The sequence below is a fragment of the Idiotropiscis lumnitzeri genome, chromosome 8 (genome assembly GCF_059441095.1).
Source record: "Idiotropiscis lumnitzeri isolate Australia: NSW breed Sydney's pygmy pipehorse chromosome 8, RoL_Ilum_1.0, whole genome shotgun sequence".
NCBI lineage: Eukaryota > Metazoa > Chordata > Actinopteri > Syngnathiformes > Syngnathidae > Idiotropiscis > Idiotropiscis lumnitzeri.
The window spans coordinates 8,247,122-8,261,406 of NC_142398.1; the positions used below are offsets into that span (position 1 = coordinate 8,247,122).

Here is a 14,285-nt window from a genome sequence, read left to right on the forward strand (position 1 = left end):
TTCATATTTAATACATTTTATTAGTTAAACATTTCATACCGAGTATATTTACAAAAAGGCACACTCAGAATGTAGCATCAATGGCTATGATGCATTTGTTTTTACAGCAAGGGAACACAAACTGCAAACTGCATTCACATTGAGATCAGTGACACAAACAAACTTTAACAATGAATCAAAAATAGTTTTTCCACATTAATTAGCAGTGAGTTCTGTTTGATTGTTTTTATCGTTGTTTCATAGATGGAAATATTGAAAAAAAAAAGTACAGATCTAGGGTGAGTCCTCTTTAAGGTTTTTAATGAGACAGGACGCACGATAGTTTGTTGTAAATAGTAAATTGTTCACAGATGTTAAGCTTTGCCATCACATCATCCAATGGTATACAGTAAATATAAAAAGTCTACACACCCCTTTTCAAATCGCAGGTTTTTGTGACCTAAAATGAGAGCTTTTCTAGTAGTCTTTTCATTTTATTGCTTTTCAACAGACACCCGAAAGTTTGATGTTGTGAAAGCCTCCTAGAACATCAGAACTTTAGTTGGTGTTATTCAGGGGCACTTTAGATGGTGGCAGTTGTGTGATGACTCCTATTTCCATGAGTTTGAAAGTGAGTGACCATATTTGTACTGATAAGAGGGTGTGCACATGTGTGAGACCACATTATCTCTGTTGAAGTACTTTTACCTCCCCTCTTGAAAACATGTGTTTTTTTATTTTATCTGAGTTGTACAGGTTATCGGTCACATTAATGCTGGGAACAGCTTTGTGATGGATTTGAACAGGGGTGTGTAGACTTCTTATATTCACTGTTTAAGAAATTGGGGAACAATCTGCCATGAGCTTTAATATGAGCTTGACTGACCGTTTGGGAACAAATACTCCAAGTTTCACCTATGTGAGTTGAATACGGGGTGATTTTAGCCATTCTAAAGCATTTAAAGTAGCTTTTTTTTGTGTCATCATATGAGCATACATTAAGAAAATGCATGAAAGCTCTGCCGCTCTCCGTTGAAGATTCTCAGGATGGAATTTAGGATTGAATGCTTCCAGAGCTTAATTGAGCAGACCCGCAGAAAAGAAAAGATCATTTTGGAAATGTAACACGACTTCAGGGTGTGTTGTGGTTGCTTTTCCACGCCATTAACCTGCAGCCAAACAATCAAAGGGAGAGGCAATATGTGATGATGACAATGAAACAGGAAATGGATTTTGTCAACATAGGGAAGTCTCGCTTCCCAGTATATATATGCAATGCTCACACATCAATACACTATTCTTCTATGAAATACAAAACCATTTTTCAATGTTTTGACCATAAGTAATACATTTTCCGTGGATTAGGTATTTTGGTTGCCATCTGCTGCTTTGTTTTTGTTACCGCTCCACCTGATCAGCAAGAACTGCCTGTGGCTCTGAACTGAACTATTCTAGTTGTGTCGATTTTGTCATTCTTTTTCCACAAATGTTGTGCACACAAGTTGGCACGCCATTACATGTGCCATCGGATTACGTGGAAAATAATACAGAAAAGGCCATTTGAAGCCTCAGTGAGGTTGAGCAAGAGGACCTCAGCCTTCTCAGCTGAGGAAGGAGGTCGTTCAGGTTGCATCATACGGTCTCTTTTAGTGTCGTAACAGCTGACGCAGGTCAGTGTGCGTGTGTGTGTGTGTGTGTCGTAACCCATCAGTCACACAGTGAAAACATCTGGCAGATTACTGACTGACGTGTGATAGCTGTTTAAAATATTTTGGCCCTCTTCATATATATATATATATATATATATATATATGTGTGTGGGGGGGGGGGGGGTGTTAATTGTATAGGGGTACTTACTGTCTTTGATCATCCATTGGTCCAGTTCTTCCATCTCCAGCTCCAACACCGAAGGCACGTCTTCTTCAAACATGGGCCTGGACACACAGTACAGCATTTTCACTACCTCGCTGCAAATGTTTAGTTACGGTAAGTTAATTTGAAATGAGTACAAAAGACTAGCTATCGGTCACAAGTCAACATCCATCCTTTTTCTGAGCCGCTTCCCCTCACAAGGTGAGGTACTGGAGCCTATCCCAGCTGTCTTCAGGCAGTAGGCGGGGTACACCTTGAACTGGTTGTCAGCCAATCGCAGGGCACACATAGACGAAAAACCACTCATGCTCACACTCACACCTAGGGACAATTTAGAATGTTCCATTAACCTACCATTAATCTACAATAGCATTGGAATATGGGAGGAAACCAGAGAAAGTCACGCAGGCGCAGAGAGAACATGCAATCTCTACACAGGAAGGCCCTAGCCAGAATCAAACCCTGCACCTCTGAACTGTGAGGCGGACGTGCTAACCAATCGTCCACCATGCCGAATATAATGAGCACATCTGAAGTGAGCTACTAGTTGTGTTAGCTCCTTTTCATAATAAATCCTGATCAAACTTTATCTTTGGACAAAAATGCTATCATGATTTATAAACATATATTACACATTTATTCTTCTATTTTTTCAGTACACCGCATACAGTATGTAGTGCATTTGAAAAAAAAAAAATCATTCTTAATTAGTACTTATTTAGAACGGAATGGATGCATTCACAGGGAATCAAAATGATACTTGTCTTTAAATAATGTTTGGAATTGTTTTCATTAATTTGATTATTTTTTTTAAAGTAGCACTCTAGAATATTGTACAGAGTAAAAAGTAAACAAAACAGAGTAAAAAAGTAATAGAATGTAATTAAATGTTTTGTGCGTCATGAGTTAATGCTACACTACAATCGAATTGATTGTGCTGCTCCTTCAGGTGTGCCCACTTTGGCCACCTCTAGGCAGTAATTAATATTGTTATGCAGACACAATAAAAGAAGAAAAGTCCTTCTTCTGCTATTACCGTAAGCGACTCAGTAAAATGCTGTAAGTTTTTTTGTTGAGGATAAAGAATATATGCCTGTAATGTTATACGATCCTTCTAGATTATTACTATACTGTTTCTCCACAGTTTGTGTTCAAATACCGTTTGCTCGATTGTACCAAATTTTTATGAGTCATTTTCACCTCCATAGATGGATTATGTAATTGTATAAAAAGAAATATATCTAGTATAGTTGAAAAAATAAATTAAATTTAGTTAAAGTACGTACATTGGCACTTTCTCTGTACTGGAGCCATCCAGATATGGATCATCCTTTCTGGCATCTAAAACCCCCCAAACCAAAACAAATAAAATACCATTTAGTGTATTAGTACCAAAAAATTAACTTCCGGTATATACTGCGCGGTTGTAACAATGATCAAAATGCACTTTTCACTGACGAAGAGTACACTCGTACCTCGAACGGCAGCCTCCATTTTGAACCTACGCTTGAGGAAAAATGCAAACATGATAATGGCGATGATGAAGACCACCAGTGCCACCGGGATAAGGATGATGGTGATGCTGAGACCCTCGTCGCTCTGTGGGCTCAACGTCGAGTCCAACAAGTAGAGGTCATCTGTGCTCCCTTCTGACATAATAAAAAGAATTACTACAACACTATTACTTTGTCTTGTAATAATAACAATAGATGATGATGATCAAATAAAAATCATACAATTTTTAATAATAAGGAATAACAATAATAATACAAAATAAATCCCAAAACAAAAACATAAAAAATAAAATACAAAATGTGTATCAAAATATATGTATAAAATGAAAAAATACATACAGATTTATTTATCTATTTCTTTATTTATCAACCCCTACTTATAACAATACAAACCCATATCTAGCTATAATATAGTATATAAGCTTGAATATTCTAAGATAAATATATAAATATGATAAAAATTGAAATAAAACAATGGGCCCTTGGAAGGTGTTAATTAAATTGGTTATTAATTTTATTATTTTTATTGTTGGGGATACCTAATGATGAAGTCAATTTAAAAAAAAAATTGAAAATAAGCAAGTAAAATTTTTATAAATAACAAATATTAATATATGATGAACAAATATAGAATACTATGCAGAAAAATAAAAAATACAAATATCTATACATATAAATAAAAAATGCCATGTAAATTTAAGTTACTTTAATTATTTTATTAGTTATTTAATATTGGTCTTTTGAATAGTAATGATGATGATACTAGGACTGCAATTAATAGCACGACTACTATTAGTACTACAAATAATGTTAATCATCATCATCACCATCATCATCGTAATAATAATTATCATACTAATCACCATAATAATAATAATCAGAATCAGAATCAGAATAATGTTGTACCTGGACTGCCCACTCCTGAGCCAAGATCTTCTGTTTTATCTTCTGGTGCAACCTCTGAGAAGAAGAAGAATACCAAATGTAATTTTCCTACTTTGTACATCCAACTAAACAGAGATGACATGTCGGATCTGATCTGACCTGAATCTGAGACGCCCTCCTGTGTGGGTGAGGGCTCCAATGTTGGGGGGATTTCCGGGCTGGATAATGTGGGCTCTACAAACGATAACAAAAACAAGTTGTTTTGAAGCCATGCATCTATTTATCAAAGTTAACGTCAACGGTTTTGTTGTTTTTAAAATGGTAATAAAATATGTATGCTCAGAAGTTTGACCTAAAGTTTCCGTGTGCTCCACAACTTGTTCTTGGTCTTCTGTCACTTCTTCCGCTAGTTGGCTTTCTTCTTCGATACCCTCATCTTGGCTCGACACTACAACAACAACAACACTCATCAATCACACAGATGACAAAAATCATAAAGGAAGAATTCCAAGGTCTCAAAAAAAGGAAATTCACCCCCCAGATCCAAACATACTAACTTCTTTCCTGCGTTTCAACTCATTTATAAGGCACCATTTTCATCTAGTTGGAGAGGATGACTTTTGGGTTAAATTAATAATTCAAAAAGTCGGGTCCCCCTTTTTTCCCATACTGGGTTATTTTTGACCCAACTGTTATGAGATTGATAGCACAGATTTCACAGCGGATGCCCTTCCTGATGCAATCCACTCATTTTTATTCTAGCTTGACCAGCATTGGCTGGGATTCGGCAATTCGTCTCAGAATTTGACATTACATTCACAGTCCAAAATGGCGCCATCTTTTAGATCTTCATTTTGCCCCAAATACAATCTTCAATCCAATCTGCTTGGTCAAATTAATTACAGATTGATGGTAAAAGACAGTCTCCTTAAAATCCTCTGGGATATGAAAAAATGTATCACATTATGGACCAAACAAGCAAAATCGATCATAAATTCATGAAAATGTTTGTGCATTTTCTACAATGTCAATTTGAAATCATGTTTTGTGGGTGGAAATTAAAACATGTTTTATAATCCAATTCATCGATTAATTGACAAAATAATTGACACGTTAATTATTAAAATAATTGTTAGTTGCAGCCCTGTTCAAAAAAATTGGTATTAATATCAGTATTTGCGAGTGGTGGGAAGACCAATTTCTTAAGTATTACACTTTTTCAGGGAGCTGTACTTCACTTAAGTATCAATTTTGAATTACTCTCTATAGTTCAAACTTATTGTAAAAATTCATAGAAGGGCTGTCAGTAGTACAAAGTACATTTCAGAGTCAATACTTTGTTTTACTTTTAAGTACAAGAGTTGAAAAAGTAATTCTGCTTTTCCCGCTAAGTCTTTTTTTCCACAAGCAACTGTACTTCAACTCAAGTACATAGTGTGAGTACTTTTGTCCCCCCTGGCATTGGCGATACTGCCGAAGTATTTTCACGATGTGGAATCCATACTTTGCAATATCACAGTAGTTTAAGTCACAACATACAGGAACTTACTTACCACTTCCTGTAGAGAGCTTGCCACAAAAATCATAAAGTTTGCAAAAGCACAAGTGGAGGTTTTGTTACCACGACAAACACTTATTTGCACTGAGGCTTTATCATTTACTGTAAAAATGTTACATACAACACGGGGGGAACAATTCTAGGGTGATCCTGTTCCAACTGGATGAAAGAAACAGTCAACGGGTTCAGTAAGAAGTCAACAGAAAGTCTTCAGAGCGTCAGTATTAGACTGGAATTGTGTGGATTTGCTGACACAGCGGAAACAAAGTCCACAGTCCTTACCTGTCCCGGTCCAGGTGCCCGTAAGCAGCCACAATAGGAGCAGGAACAGTGGGGCATTCTGGCGGTGGCCTCTCATGCTGGTAAAAGAAGGCCTAGGGGCGGACATGTTGCCATCGTGTTGTCTTGTGTGTGTCACAGCATCGCAACTTCCTGACAAGTCTGACTTACGTGGATGGGAGAGGAAGAGGAAAAAGAAGAAGAAAGGAGAAAGAGGTAGGACACACCCACCAAGACCAGTCACTCGGGTGTGACGCAACCTTTTTTGTGCTTGTTGCCGCAAGTTTGCCACCGCACGCTTACATTCCTGCTGCAGGCTGTCAGGTATGCAAGAGCGGGAACCTGCATTGTCAACCGTTTCTATGAACTAATTGGTCGCCACAGGGAACCTCATTACACCCAGGCTGTTCCTGTACCTGCATGTTGAATGTTAAGTGTATGAAATATAAGATTCGAGGCCCTGAACTCTCATTCTGAAGCAAAATTCACAGGGGCGCAATTAAATGTGCACCATAAGCCAATTAAAAGTCTTGCTGGTTGTTGCTAGGCAGAATTCTCATCTTAAACCATTTGTGCCCCATAATCCAATGAAAATATTGCAGCCTCGCGTTAATCGGCAGAAATACGCAAATTGGCCCATGAAAATACAGAATGATGACAGGAAGACTTTTTATCAAATATACTTCCACTTTGGGTAGGGTTAGGTAGACTTTAAAACAGAATTCCGGACCCAATACCTCTTTGCTAGGCAGAATTCATCGGGTTCAAATGAACTGCGCCATATAAATCAATGAAAACAATTCTGCCTCTTGTTGCGAGGCAGAATTAATGTAACGCAATTATTTGTGTCCCATAAAGGAATTTATTAGGTTCCAGCCCTTATTGTTTGGAAAAATTCACAGTGGTCAGTTAAACTGTGCCCCATAAACTAATGAATATATTCCAGCTTCTTGCTACTTGTTAAAATTACCGCAATAAGATGATGAAAATACAGAACGATGACAGGAAGTCTCTTAATCAAATACTGTAGACTTAATCTTAGGCTGGCAACATACCAGAATTCCAGGGGCCAAAACCTTGTTGCTAGGCAGAATTCACAGGGCTCAAAATGGCTGTGCCATGTAAAACAATAAAAACATTCCTGCCACTTGTTGCTAGGAAAAATCCACATGGATCAAATCATTTGTGCCCTACGAAATTATACCACCCACTGTTACTCTGCATAAAGAATAAGGCAATGAAAATACTGGGATCAGAATGGAAGTCTGAGATTTATATATAAACCAGTCAATCACTACTTAGCTAGGTTTAGACTATAGGTTTAAGTAGGCTACATAGCAGAACTCCACCACCTGACCTTTTGTTTCTTGGCAGAATTCACATGGCTCGAATAATATTCGATTATCTTTATTTTACATTACTTCTTATGGCAAGAAAACTGTTTCGCATGTATGAATTGGAGAAAATAATTTAAAAAAAGCACAATTTGAAAGATCTGGTGGGGCACTGCTACTAATGAAGGTTAGATGCAGGTTGGGAGACTTTAACAAGAAAAAAAAGATTTTTTATAGTTAAGCATAGTTCATGTTCAATTAAAAAAATAATGTAGTACTTTTAATGAAGGTGGATTAAAGTGAACCACTTTTAGATTTCCATGTCCTACCTTTTTATATTTGAGTGTAAAATAGATGAACTTGAATCATATCTGAGATAACTTCACAGCTGTTTATGCTGGCTGTGTGACAATTATGACGGGGTCAAGCATTTTGTGAAAAAAATTATTCATAATTCTCAGAAGACGTATGAATACCAGGAAGATTTAGCAACATGGACGTAGTTTACTTTAAATTAAATAAATAAATAAATAAAAAGACAAAAAACGACCATCCTATCGAAGAAACAATAAAGAATGTAAACTAAATCTTTTTTGTTGTTGTTGTTTGTTAAGTGTAGAAATATACTATAAATTTAGAATATTTATAAGATGGCTGGCAAAGGTTCTGGGTCATGGATGGATAGGTTATAATTGGCGAAATTAAGTTGTCTTGATATTTGCTATTCACCTGATAACTGACAAATATGCACTGCTTTCATCACTGTAGTGTTGTTTCAAATCTAAATCATGATTGTCATTATTGTATGGATAATTTTAAAGTAACTTTCAGGTGTTTTGTGTCGCTAATTCTTTTCTAATAATTGCATTATAACATGTTGCGTATAGCCGATAAGAATTTTCTAACATTTTTTTAAATGGCCCTACTCCTAGCGCCACTTATTGTTTTTCATTTGATGGTTTTATAGTTATGGCCTTGTTTATGGTGTTTTTCATGAAAATAGGAACTCCGCCGTCAACGGAGGATCCCCTGGCACAAATAACTTTGCTGTCTACTTTTCTTTGTTGTCAGTGTTTTTCATTTTCAAGTCGAAACAATTTTTACAGGGAATATAAAATATTGAATAAATAAAAAACATATATATAATTTAATATACAATTTTAAATTTTCAGTTATTTTATAATAACATATTTAGTGTTTGCATTTTCTCTTAAAAATAGTTAACAACTGTATTTATTTATTTTTACGGACAAGTCCAAAGGCGCATTCAAGCACCAGAACACTTCCCACCGTTTTTGTTTCACTCGAACCCTTTATCAGCAATTTGATTGGAACGTTTCCGCTTCCGGTCTCGCTGTCAACAAACCAACCACGAGTTTTCTACAGCCAAGCTAATGGTTAGACGAACACTCTATTTGCATGAACAACGATACAAATCGGTCAAAATTCAGTAACAAAATGCACATTTAACATACCTGACCGTCCTTCATATATTAATATCGTATTTGTTTTTTTTTTTAGCCAAAGACGCAGAAGAAGGGTAAAGCCCCGGAGAAGGTTGTGCATCCGTACAGTCGGAAAGCAGCCTACATGGCCCGGGAGGAAATACGACTCAAGAAAAAAGAACGGTCGGTTTACGACTCTTCATCGGAATGCTTTAGGGTTAGGTTTAGTATGAAAAACAAAGTATAAATATTTACAGCGTTTTAACATTCAGGTTGCAATGGCGTATATATTGATTAAACTGCATCGCGTTCCGATTTACGACCTGACGCTGTGCCGTTTGGTTTCTGCAGACAAAAAGTTGAAAAAGCTGGTCGTCTGAACAATATTGGTAAATTTCTTCTGGTTGATTTTAATCCGTGTTTGAATTTTTAATTTAGCATACATTTCTTACATTTTTTAATTTAGCATACATTTCCCATTCACAGGTGACAAGCTGTTATGGTTTCAGAGCCAGTTGGACCCAGAAAAGACCACGTACACCACGATGGATGCATGTGACATCATCGAAAGGTGGGCCAGCATCTTAAGTATTTTATTTCTCTCCTGTGCGCCATTAAACTATACAAAAATTAAACGGTTTTGGCGTCATGAACATTCAGTGAGAATTGTGATGTTCCTTCTGGTGCACGCGCCTTGGCCACCAGAGGGCAGTATAAGGCTCAATCCCAAATTCCATCCTACACCAGTCGCGGATGGGGGACGGAATTACAAAATAACGTAAAGACTCTGCTTTGGCAGAGTCAGCATTGATGCAGGCTCAGCCGGAGTGCTGAACAAGGGGGCGGGGCGACAGAGCAGAATTTGGGACATCCTAAACACTTGAACCTACAAGGGGAAAGCTCAATTGAAAGGCACGAGAACAAATGTGGATTGGGCCTAAAACGCACTACACAAGATTGTGTTTGTAAGGCAATAATATTGGTCGTTTTTTTGCAGAGGATAAATAATATACGCCCAAGTATTATTTTGTCCATCTATGTGTGAATGAACCTCTTATTGTTGACTTTAATGACAAAATGGTTTCTCAACACTAATATTCTCATGTTTTATGTTGGACCTGAACACCACTTTGTTTGAGCATCAATCTTTTTTAAAGTGCGTGATAAATAAAGTTAGGTTGTATTTTGTTGCATTGTGTGTGAGCATAAACCAAGTGGACTTTTGTAAGAGTTATTCACTTTGTTTAATACACAATGTGGAATTGTTTTTGTTTCACATTTAGCTTTACATTTAACTTAAACTGGGATTGGCAATAAACAGCATGAAGTTTCACTATCTGACTGCTTGCCATCCAAATGTTTGCTTGTGTCCCAAGACGCCCTTCCCAAAAACAAACTTAAAAAAATCAAGTGAAAGCCTGCATCAGCAAAAACCTGTGAGTGACTGTGCGGGCGATTGTGTGTGTGTTGTAGGTACCTGCAGAGATTCGACGGCGAGCTGGAGCAGATTGAGCTGGTGAATGGCATCAAGGGGCGTCAGGGGCGTGTCCATGGCGCCAGGGAGGACTTCATCAAGCAGACCATTGAGCGCGAGCGGGCGCTGTACCACGGCGCCGGGTTCGGTCCGTGATTTAAATGGACATTTTATCCATATAATGTTGATAATAAGAAATATTGATCGAAATGTTCTTTGTCTTCACAGAGATCCCTGACTTTATCAACACCAAACATCTGAAAACATTCAGGTGAGCTATGTTTTTATAGAACTGATAGCTGTTCTGGGAGCACTGAACAGCTGGACATCTGCATTCCAAAGTTCAGAGAAAGTCAAAATATGCTCACCTTAGAGAGTCATTAAGATATTTCTCACTTTACATTTTAAAAAAACATCAGTAAGAGGGCACCATAAGTTGATGTTCTGGTAAGAACACAGAACAAAGTGATCAGAATATATTACTCCAGTCCTAAAGACTTGACACTGGCTCCCAGTCAGCTGTTGAATAGACTAAAACTCTACTGTTAGTTTATAAATCAATAAGTGGCATAGGTCCCAAATACATGAAAGAAATGTCCTTTGAATATAAAAAAGATGAGGTCTACACACTCGGGTCAATTAGTTGTCGCTCAGACTTCAAAGCAAACATGATGTATCAGCATTTAGCTGTTATACTGCAGACAGATCGGCTTTGCCTTTTTGTCGACTTCGGCAGTACACATGGACTAAATAAAGCAATGTTTCTTTACTACAGGGAATGGACGGGAGATCTGAAGAAACTTCCTAACATTAAACTCAGAAAGGTTTCCTACAAGGACGTAGAAGTCAACGACAAACAGAAGGAAAAGAACAACAAAGAAGAAGAGTTGGGCGATAACGATGAAGAGTTGGACGACAACGATAACGCTGATAACGATGAAGAGTTGGACGAAAAAGCTCTGTTGTCCGACTCTGACTAAGACATTTCTGATCTCTTTCATGAGTCTCAGCAACTTTTTTTTTTTTATCACAAACAAGGTAGACCACTTTGTACACATTTTTCTACACTCTGTTTATTGCACAAATAAGTGTTGTGGCTAAGCTTAATGTCTTTTTATCCAATCCAAAATAGGAAAAAGTGGTGTCATCATGGGTTTTCCAACTTTTTGTGGCATATGGTAAAAAAGTGAAGAGACAGTAAACAGTGACTAACACGTCGTTGCTAGACGTAGCGCGATGGTGAAAGACTGCAATCTGACCTTTGAACTCCACCCCAAAAAAAATCATGTGTTTAAGCTACAAATGGTAGTAATACTTACAAGGGGGAGTTGACTATCCAAGTGGGAACAACTCTCAGAAAATAAACTCACTGAACCAAATGAAATGTATTTTATGTACGTAATTACAGGAGCATGTCAATAAATTACAGTGGTAGAAAATGTCATTTATTTCAGTGGTTCAGTTACAAAACTGAAACTCCTCCTTATATACAAGAAAAGCCAATTCCAACCGTCTATCGACAAAAATGTCATTGTTTGGATTTTTGTTCGCTAAAATTAAAGACAAAATACTGCAGTTCACTATGGAGTCGAATTTGACTTCTTGAATTGAACTTCTCTACTGAGATGAACATTTTTGTTTTCTCATTTATTGAGATGCACCTGTATTTAATGTTGACCAAGTAAGCTGTCAAGTAATTGTACGTTTCAGAAATAACTATTGAGGCGGTGATCCAAATGGTCGCCCCACTGTGAGGCAGTAGAAACCGTGCGACTTAATGCTAATGATGGGACGTAGCACTAATTGATACATCTTTTTTGTTATTGACGACATTATACAATTGGAGTCACTCAGGGGCCACGATTGATTTGTAAAATGGACATCTGAGCCAGGTCACTTGTAGATTAATTTGAAAAAAAGTGTTAGTTTCTTTCAAGAATAATAAATTGACTTATTTTAAACTATCTGGGCTTTATGTCACCATGGGCCGTACTTTTCCCACCCCTGACTCAACTGAATGTATTGACTATTTAGTGCCGTTTGACAAAGTGCATAAAGGGAATGTAAGTGTCAAAAAAGTATGACATATAGTCACTACTCAGCATTTGCAAGTCATTCTGGAGCCAAGACCTCAGCTTTACTCTGTGGTTATCGTGATGGTCCGCTGACTGCTTGCCAGCCTGCCTGCTTGATTGATTGTGTACACCTTTGGAGACACAAACACGCCCAAAGTGAATTGTTAAAGGTTCACAGCAAAAAATCATAAAGGCAACAGTGATTTGCTGAAACAGGTCAGGTAAATTATTTAAAACAAGTGAATACCAGGGTTAATTATACAGCTATTTGAGATTTTTAATTGCAGTTAGTTTTTAAACATAGTTTTGACTTGTGAATTTTAAATTCATTAAGTTTTAATTTGTTTTTAGAGCAGGTTTGTTAGTTTAATAAATTTGTCTAAAAAACTTTGTTTTAGTTTAGGTTTCTTTTAGTCTGAGTTTTATAAACTAACACATTTCACAATACGTATCAATAATTATGCTCAAAGGTGTACTTTTTAAAAGGAAGCCTCAGCACTCACTTTCTGCAGGTGCAAAAAGCAGGATTATAGCGGATGACGAATCATTTTTACCAAGATATATGACGTGCTGAAATACTTTCTGATTTTGTTCTATTGAAATGTACAATGTCTCAAAATAAATAGTGTACCACCATCTAGCCAGATGCAAGAGGGTCATGGATTAGTTGTGGCACACCGCTGGACAACAAAGTGCTCCGGGCACTTCCAGCAAAGTCTTCAGGTCAGGTCACACCAGTATGAAACGTGTTTTTGACACGCAACACTTTCGGCTCGCTCTGACCCAAAGTTTCCGTTTATTATTTTGGCGTGGACAGTGAGATTATTGGTTACAATATTAGGCATCCTCTTTTCTGTGACAGAGTGGCTGCATTGGATGGACGGTCGCATATGGTGCATGCTTGTGTGCAATTTGTTGTCATACCCTTTGTAGGGTCAGACATTAAGCTTTTTTGGCATGTCTATTTATGAAGTTTGAACAGGCCCAGTAAATGTGAGGACGGAAGCGCTTTAAAAGGATGGCGACGGAGGGCGATTATTTTTATGACTAAGGATGAAAGTGTAAGGACAGAAGGGAGCCCAGGTCGTGGACTATGGACGCAGGACGGACCGGCAAATTAGGGTAAAGTGGCCATTTGTGCTAACAAGCAAGAAATCATTAGATACTTTTATCAGTGACTTTATCACTGTTTTAGATGATTTTCACAAGAGATTGCTTTGTTTGATCGCAATATTGAGAGACATGTCTAGTTGACCATGTATTAGAGATGCCGCCACCTTGTGGCGGAATGAGGTATTACCTCTAAATAGCGTGGCTTCTCAAAACATATTTTATGTGGGTTACATATCGATTTGTAGATTTATAAATCGACATTGGACTACGAAAAGGAAAATCGTTACATTTTTATTTTATTCTTTTTAAATGCAGCTCTATTAGCGGAACGTTTATTCACTTTGGTGAGATAATCTTATGAAGACAAAATACTTCTACAAAGACAATATGAAGTTGCTACCTTCAAACCGGATTGTGCCTGGGCGCCACCGTCGCCCCCTCCAAGGACGCGTCTGAATACGGAGGTGCGGTCCCCTCCACGGCCGCCTGGCGCTTCCCGTTGGCAAGTCGGCTCTTGTCGGGGCAGTTCTGCACGGTGATGATTCGGTTGAAGGCCATGAGGCGGCGCCACAGCTGTAGGTACACCTTGCACTGGATGTACATGAAGATAAGGCCCCCGGTGAAGCCGATGGCCACCACGATCAGTTTGGTCCAGAACGGCCACTCCAGGACACCTGGGAGTGGGGGGAACATGATGCAATAGTGTTATTCGGCCTGCAGGGGGTGCCACCATCGCTCACAGGAGTTGGTCGTGATG

General features: G+C 37.9%; 3 protein-coding genes across 8 annotated transcripts in view; 1 reads left to right on the top strand and 2 right to left on the bottom strand.

Annotated features, from left to right (window-relative positions):
- Positions 1-9,023, bottom strand: tmem154 (transmembrane protein 154). Of its 3 annotated transcripts, none has more exons than XM_088302281.1 (9): positions 8,897-9,023; positions 6,091-6,249; positions 4,603-4,698; positions 4,410-4,484; positions 4,272-4,325; positions 3,327-3,497; positions 3,138-3,192; positions 1,837-1,913; positions 1-1,148 (listed from the first exon to the last, which is right to left on the bottom strand). In XM_088302281.1, exons 1-9 carry the CDS (start codon positions 8,985-8,987, stop codon positions 1,144-1,146), a joined length of 783 nt encoding a protein of 260 aa, XP_088158407.1. In that variant the 5' UTR covers positions 8,988-9,023; the 3' UTR covers positions 1-1,143. The 3 variants fall into 3 exon arrangements, with proteins under 3 accessions (XP_088158407.1, XP_088158406.1, XP_088158408.1); XM_088302280.1 differs by having other exon boundaries at positions 3,327-3,500; XM_088302282.1 differs by lacking the exon at positions 8,897-9,023 and having other exon boundaries at positions 3,327-3,500; positions 6,091-7,207.
- tma16 (translation machinery associated 16 homolog) lies at positions 8,698-11,784 on the top strand. The gene is made up of 7 exons (XM_088302284.1): positions 8,698-8,818; positions 8,943-9,049; positions 9,218-9,255; positions 9,353-9,437; positions 10,340-10,488; positions 10,569-10,611; positions 11,116-11,784. The coding sequence occupies exons 1-7, from the start codon at positions 8,816-8,818 to the stop codon at positions 11,318-11,320; spliced, it is 630 nt and encodes a 209-aa protein (XP_088158410.1). The 5' UTR covers positions 8,698-8,815; the 3' UTR covers positions 11,321-11,784.
- Positions 11,371-14,285, bottom strand: part of marchf1 (membrane-associated ring finger (C3HC4) 1) — a 17,377-nt gene continuing 14,462 nt past the window's right edge. For 2 of the 4 annotated variants that reach the window (XM_088302279.1, XM_088302277.1), the window contains 2 exons: positions 13,929-14,202; positions 11,373-12,546 (listed from right to left, as the gene is read on the bottom strand). In XM_088302279.1, the coding sequence (XP_088158405.1) occupies positions 13,931-14,202 (272 nt within the window). In that variant the 3' untranslated portion in view covers positions 11,373-12,546; positions 13,929-13,930. Of the gene's footprint in view, positions 12,547-13,928; positions 14,203-14,285 lie in introns of all 4 variants that reach the window. The other 2 variants (XM_088302278.1, XM_088302276.1) reach the window with 2 other exon arrangements.

Coding starts and splice junctions, on each gene's coding strand:
- tma16 (XM_088302284.1), top strand. Junction 9,438..10,339: donor GCATGTGACATCATCGAAAG/GTGGGCCAGCAT, acceptor TGTGTGTTGTAG/GTACCTGCAGAGATTCGACG. Junction 10,612..11,115: donor AAACATCTGAAAACATTCAG/GTGAGCTATGTT, acceptor TCTTTACTACAG/GGAATGGACGGGAGATCTGA.
- tmem154 (XM_088302280.1), bottom strand. CDS start 8,987: ATGCACAACCTTCTCCGGGGCTTTACCCTTCTTCTGCGTCTTTGGCTA. Junction 4,699..6,090: donor GGGCACCTGGACCGGGACAG/GTAAGGACTGTG, acceptor TTGTTGTTGTAG/TGTCGAGCCAAGATGAGGGT. Junction 3,501..4,271: donor CTCAGGAGTGGGCAGTCCAG/GTACAACATTAT, acceptor TTATTATGTCAG/AAGGGAGCACAGATGACCTC.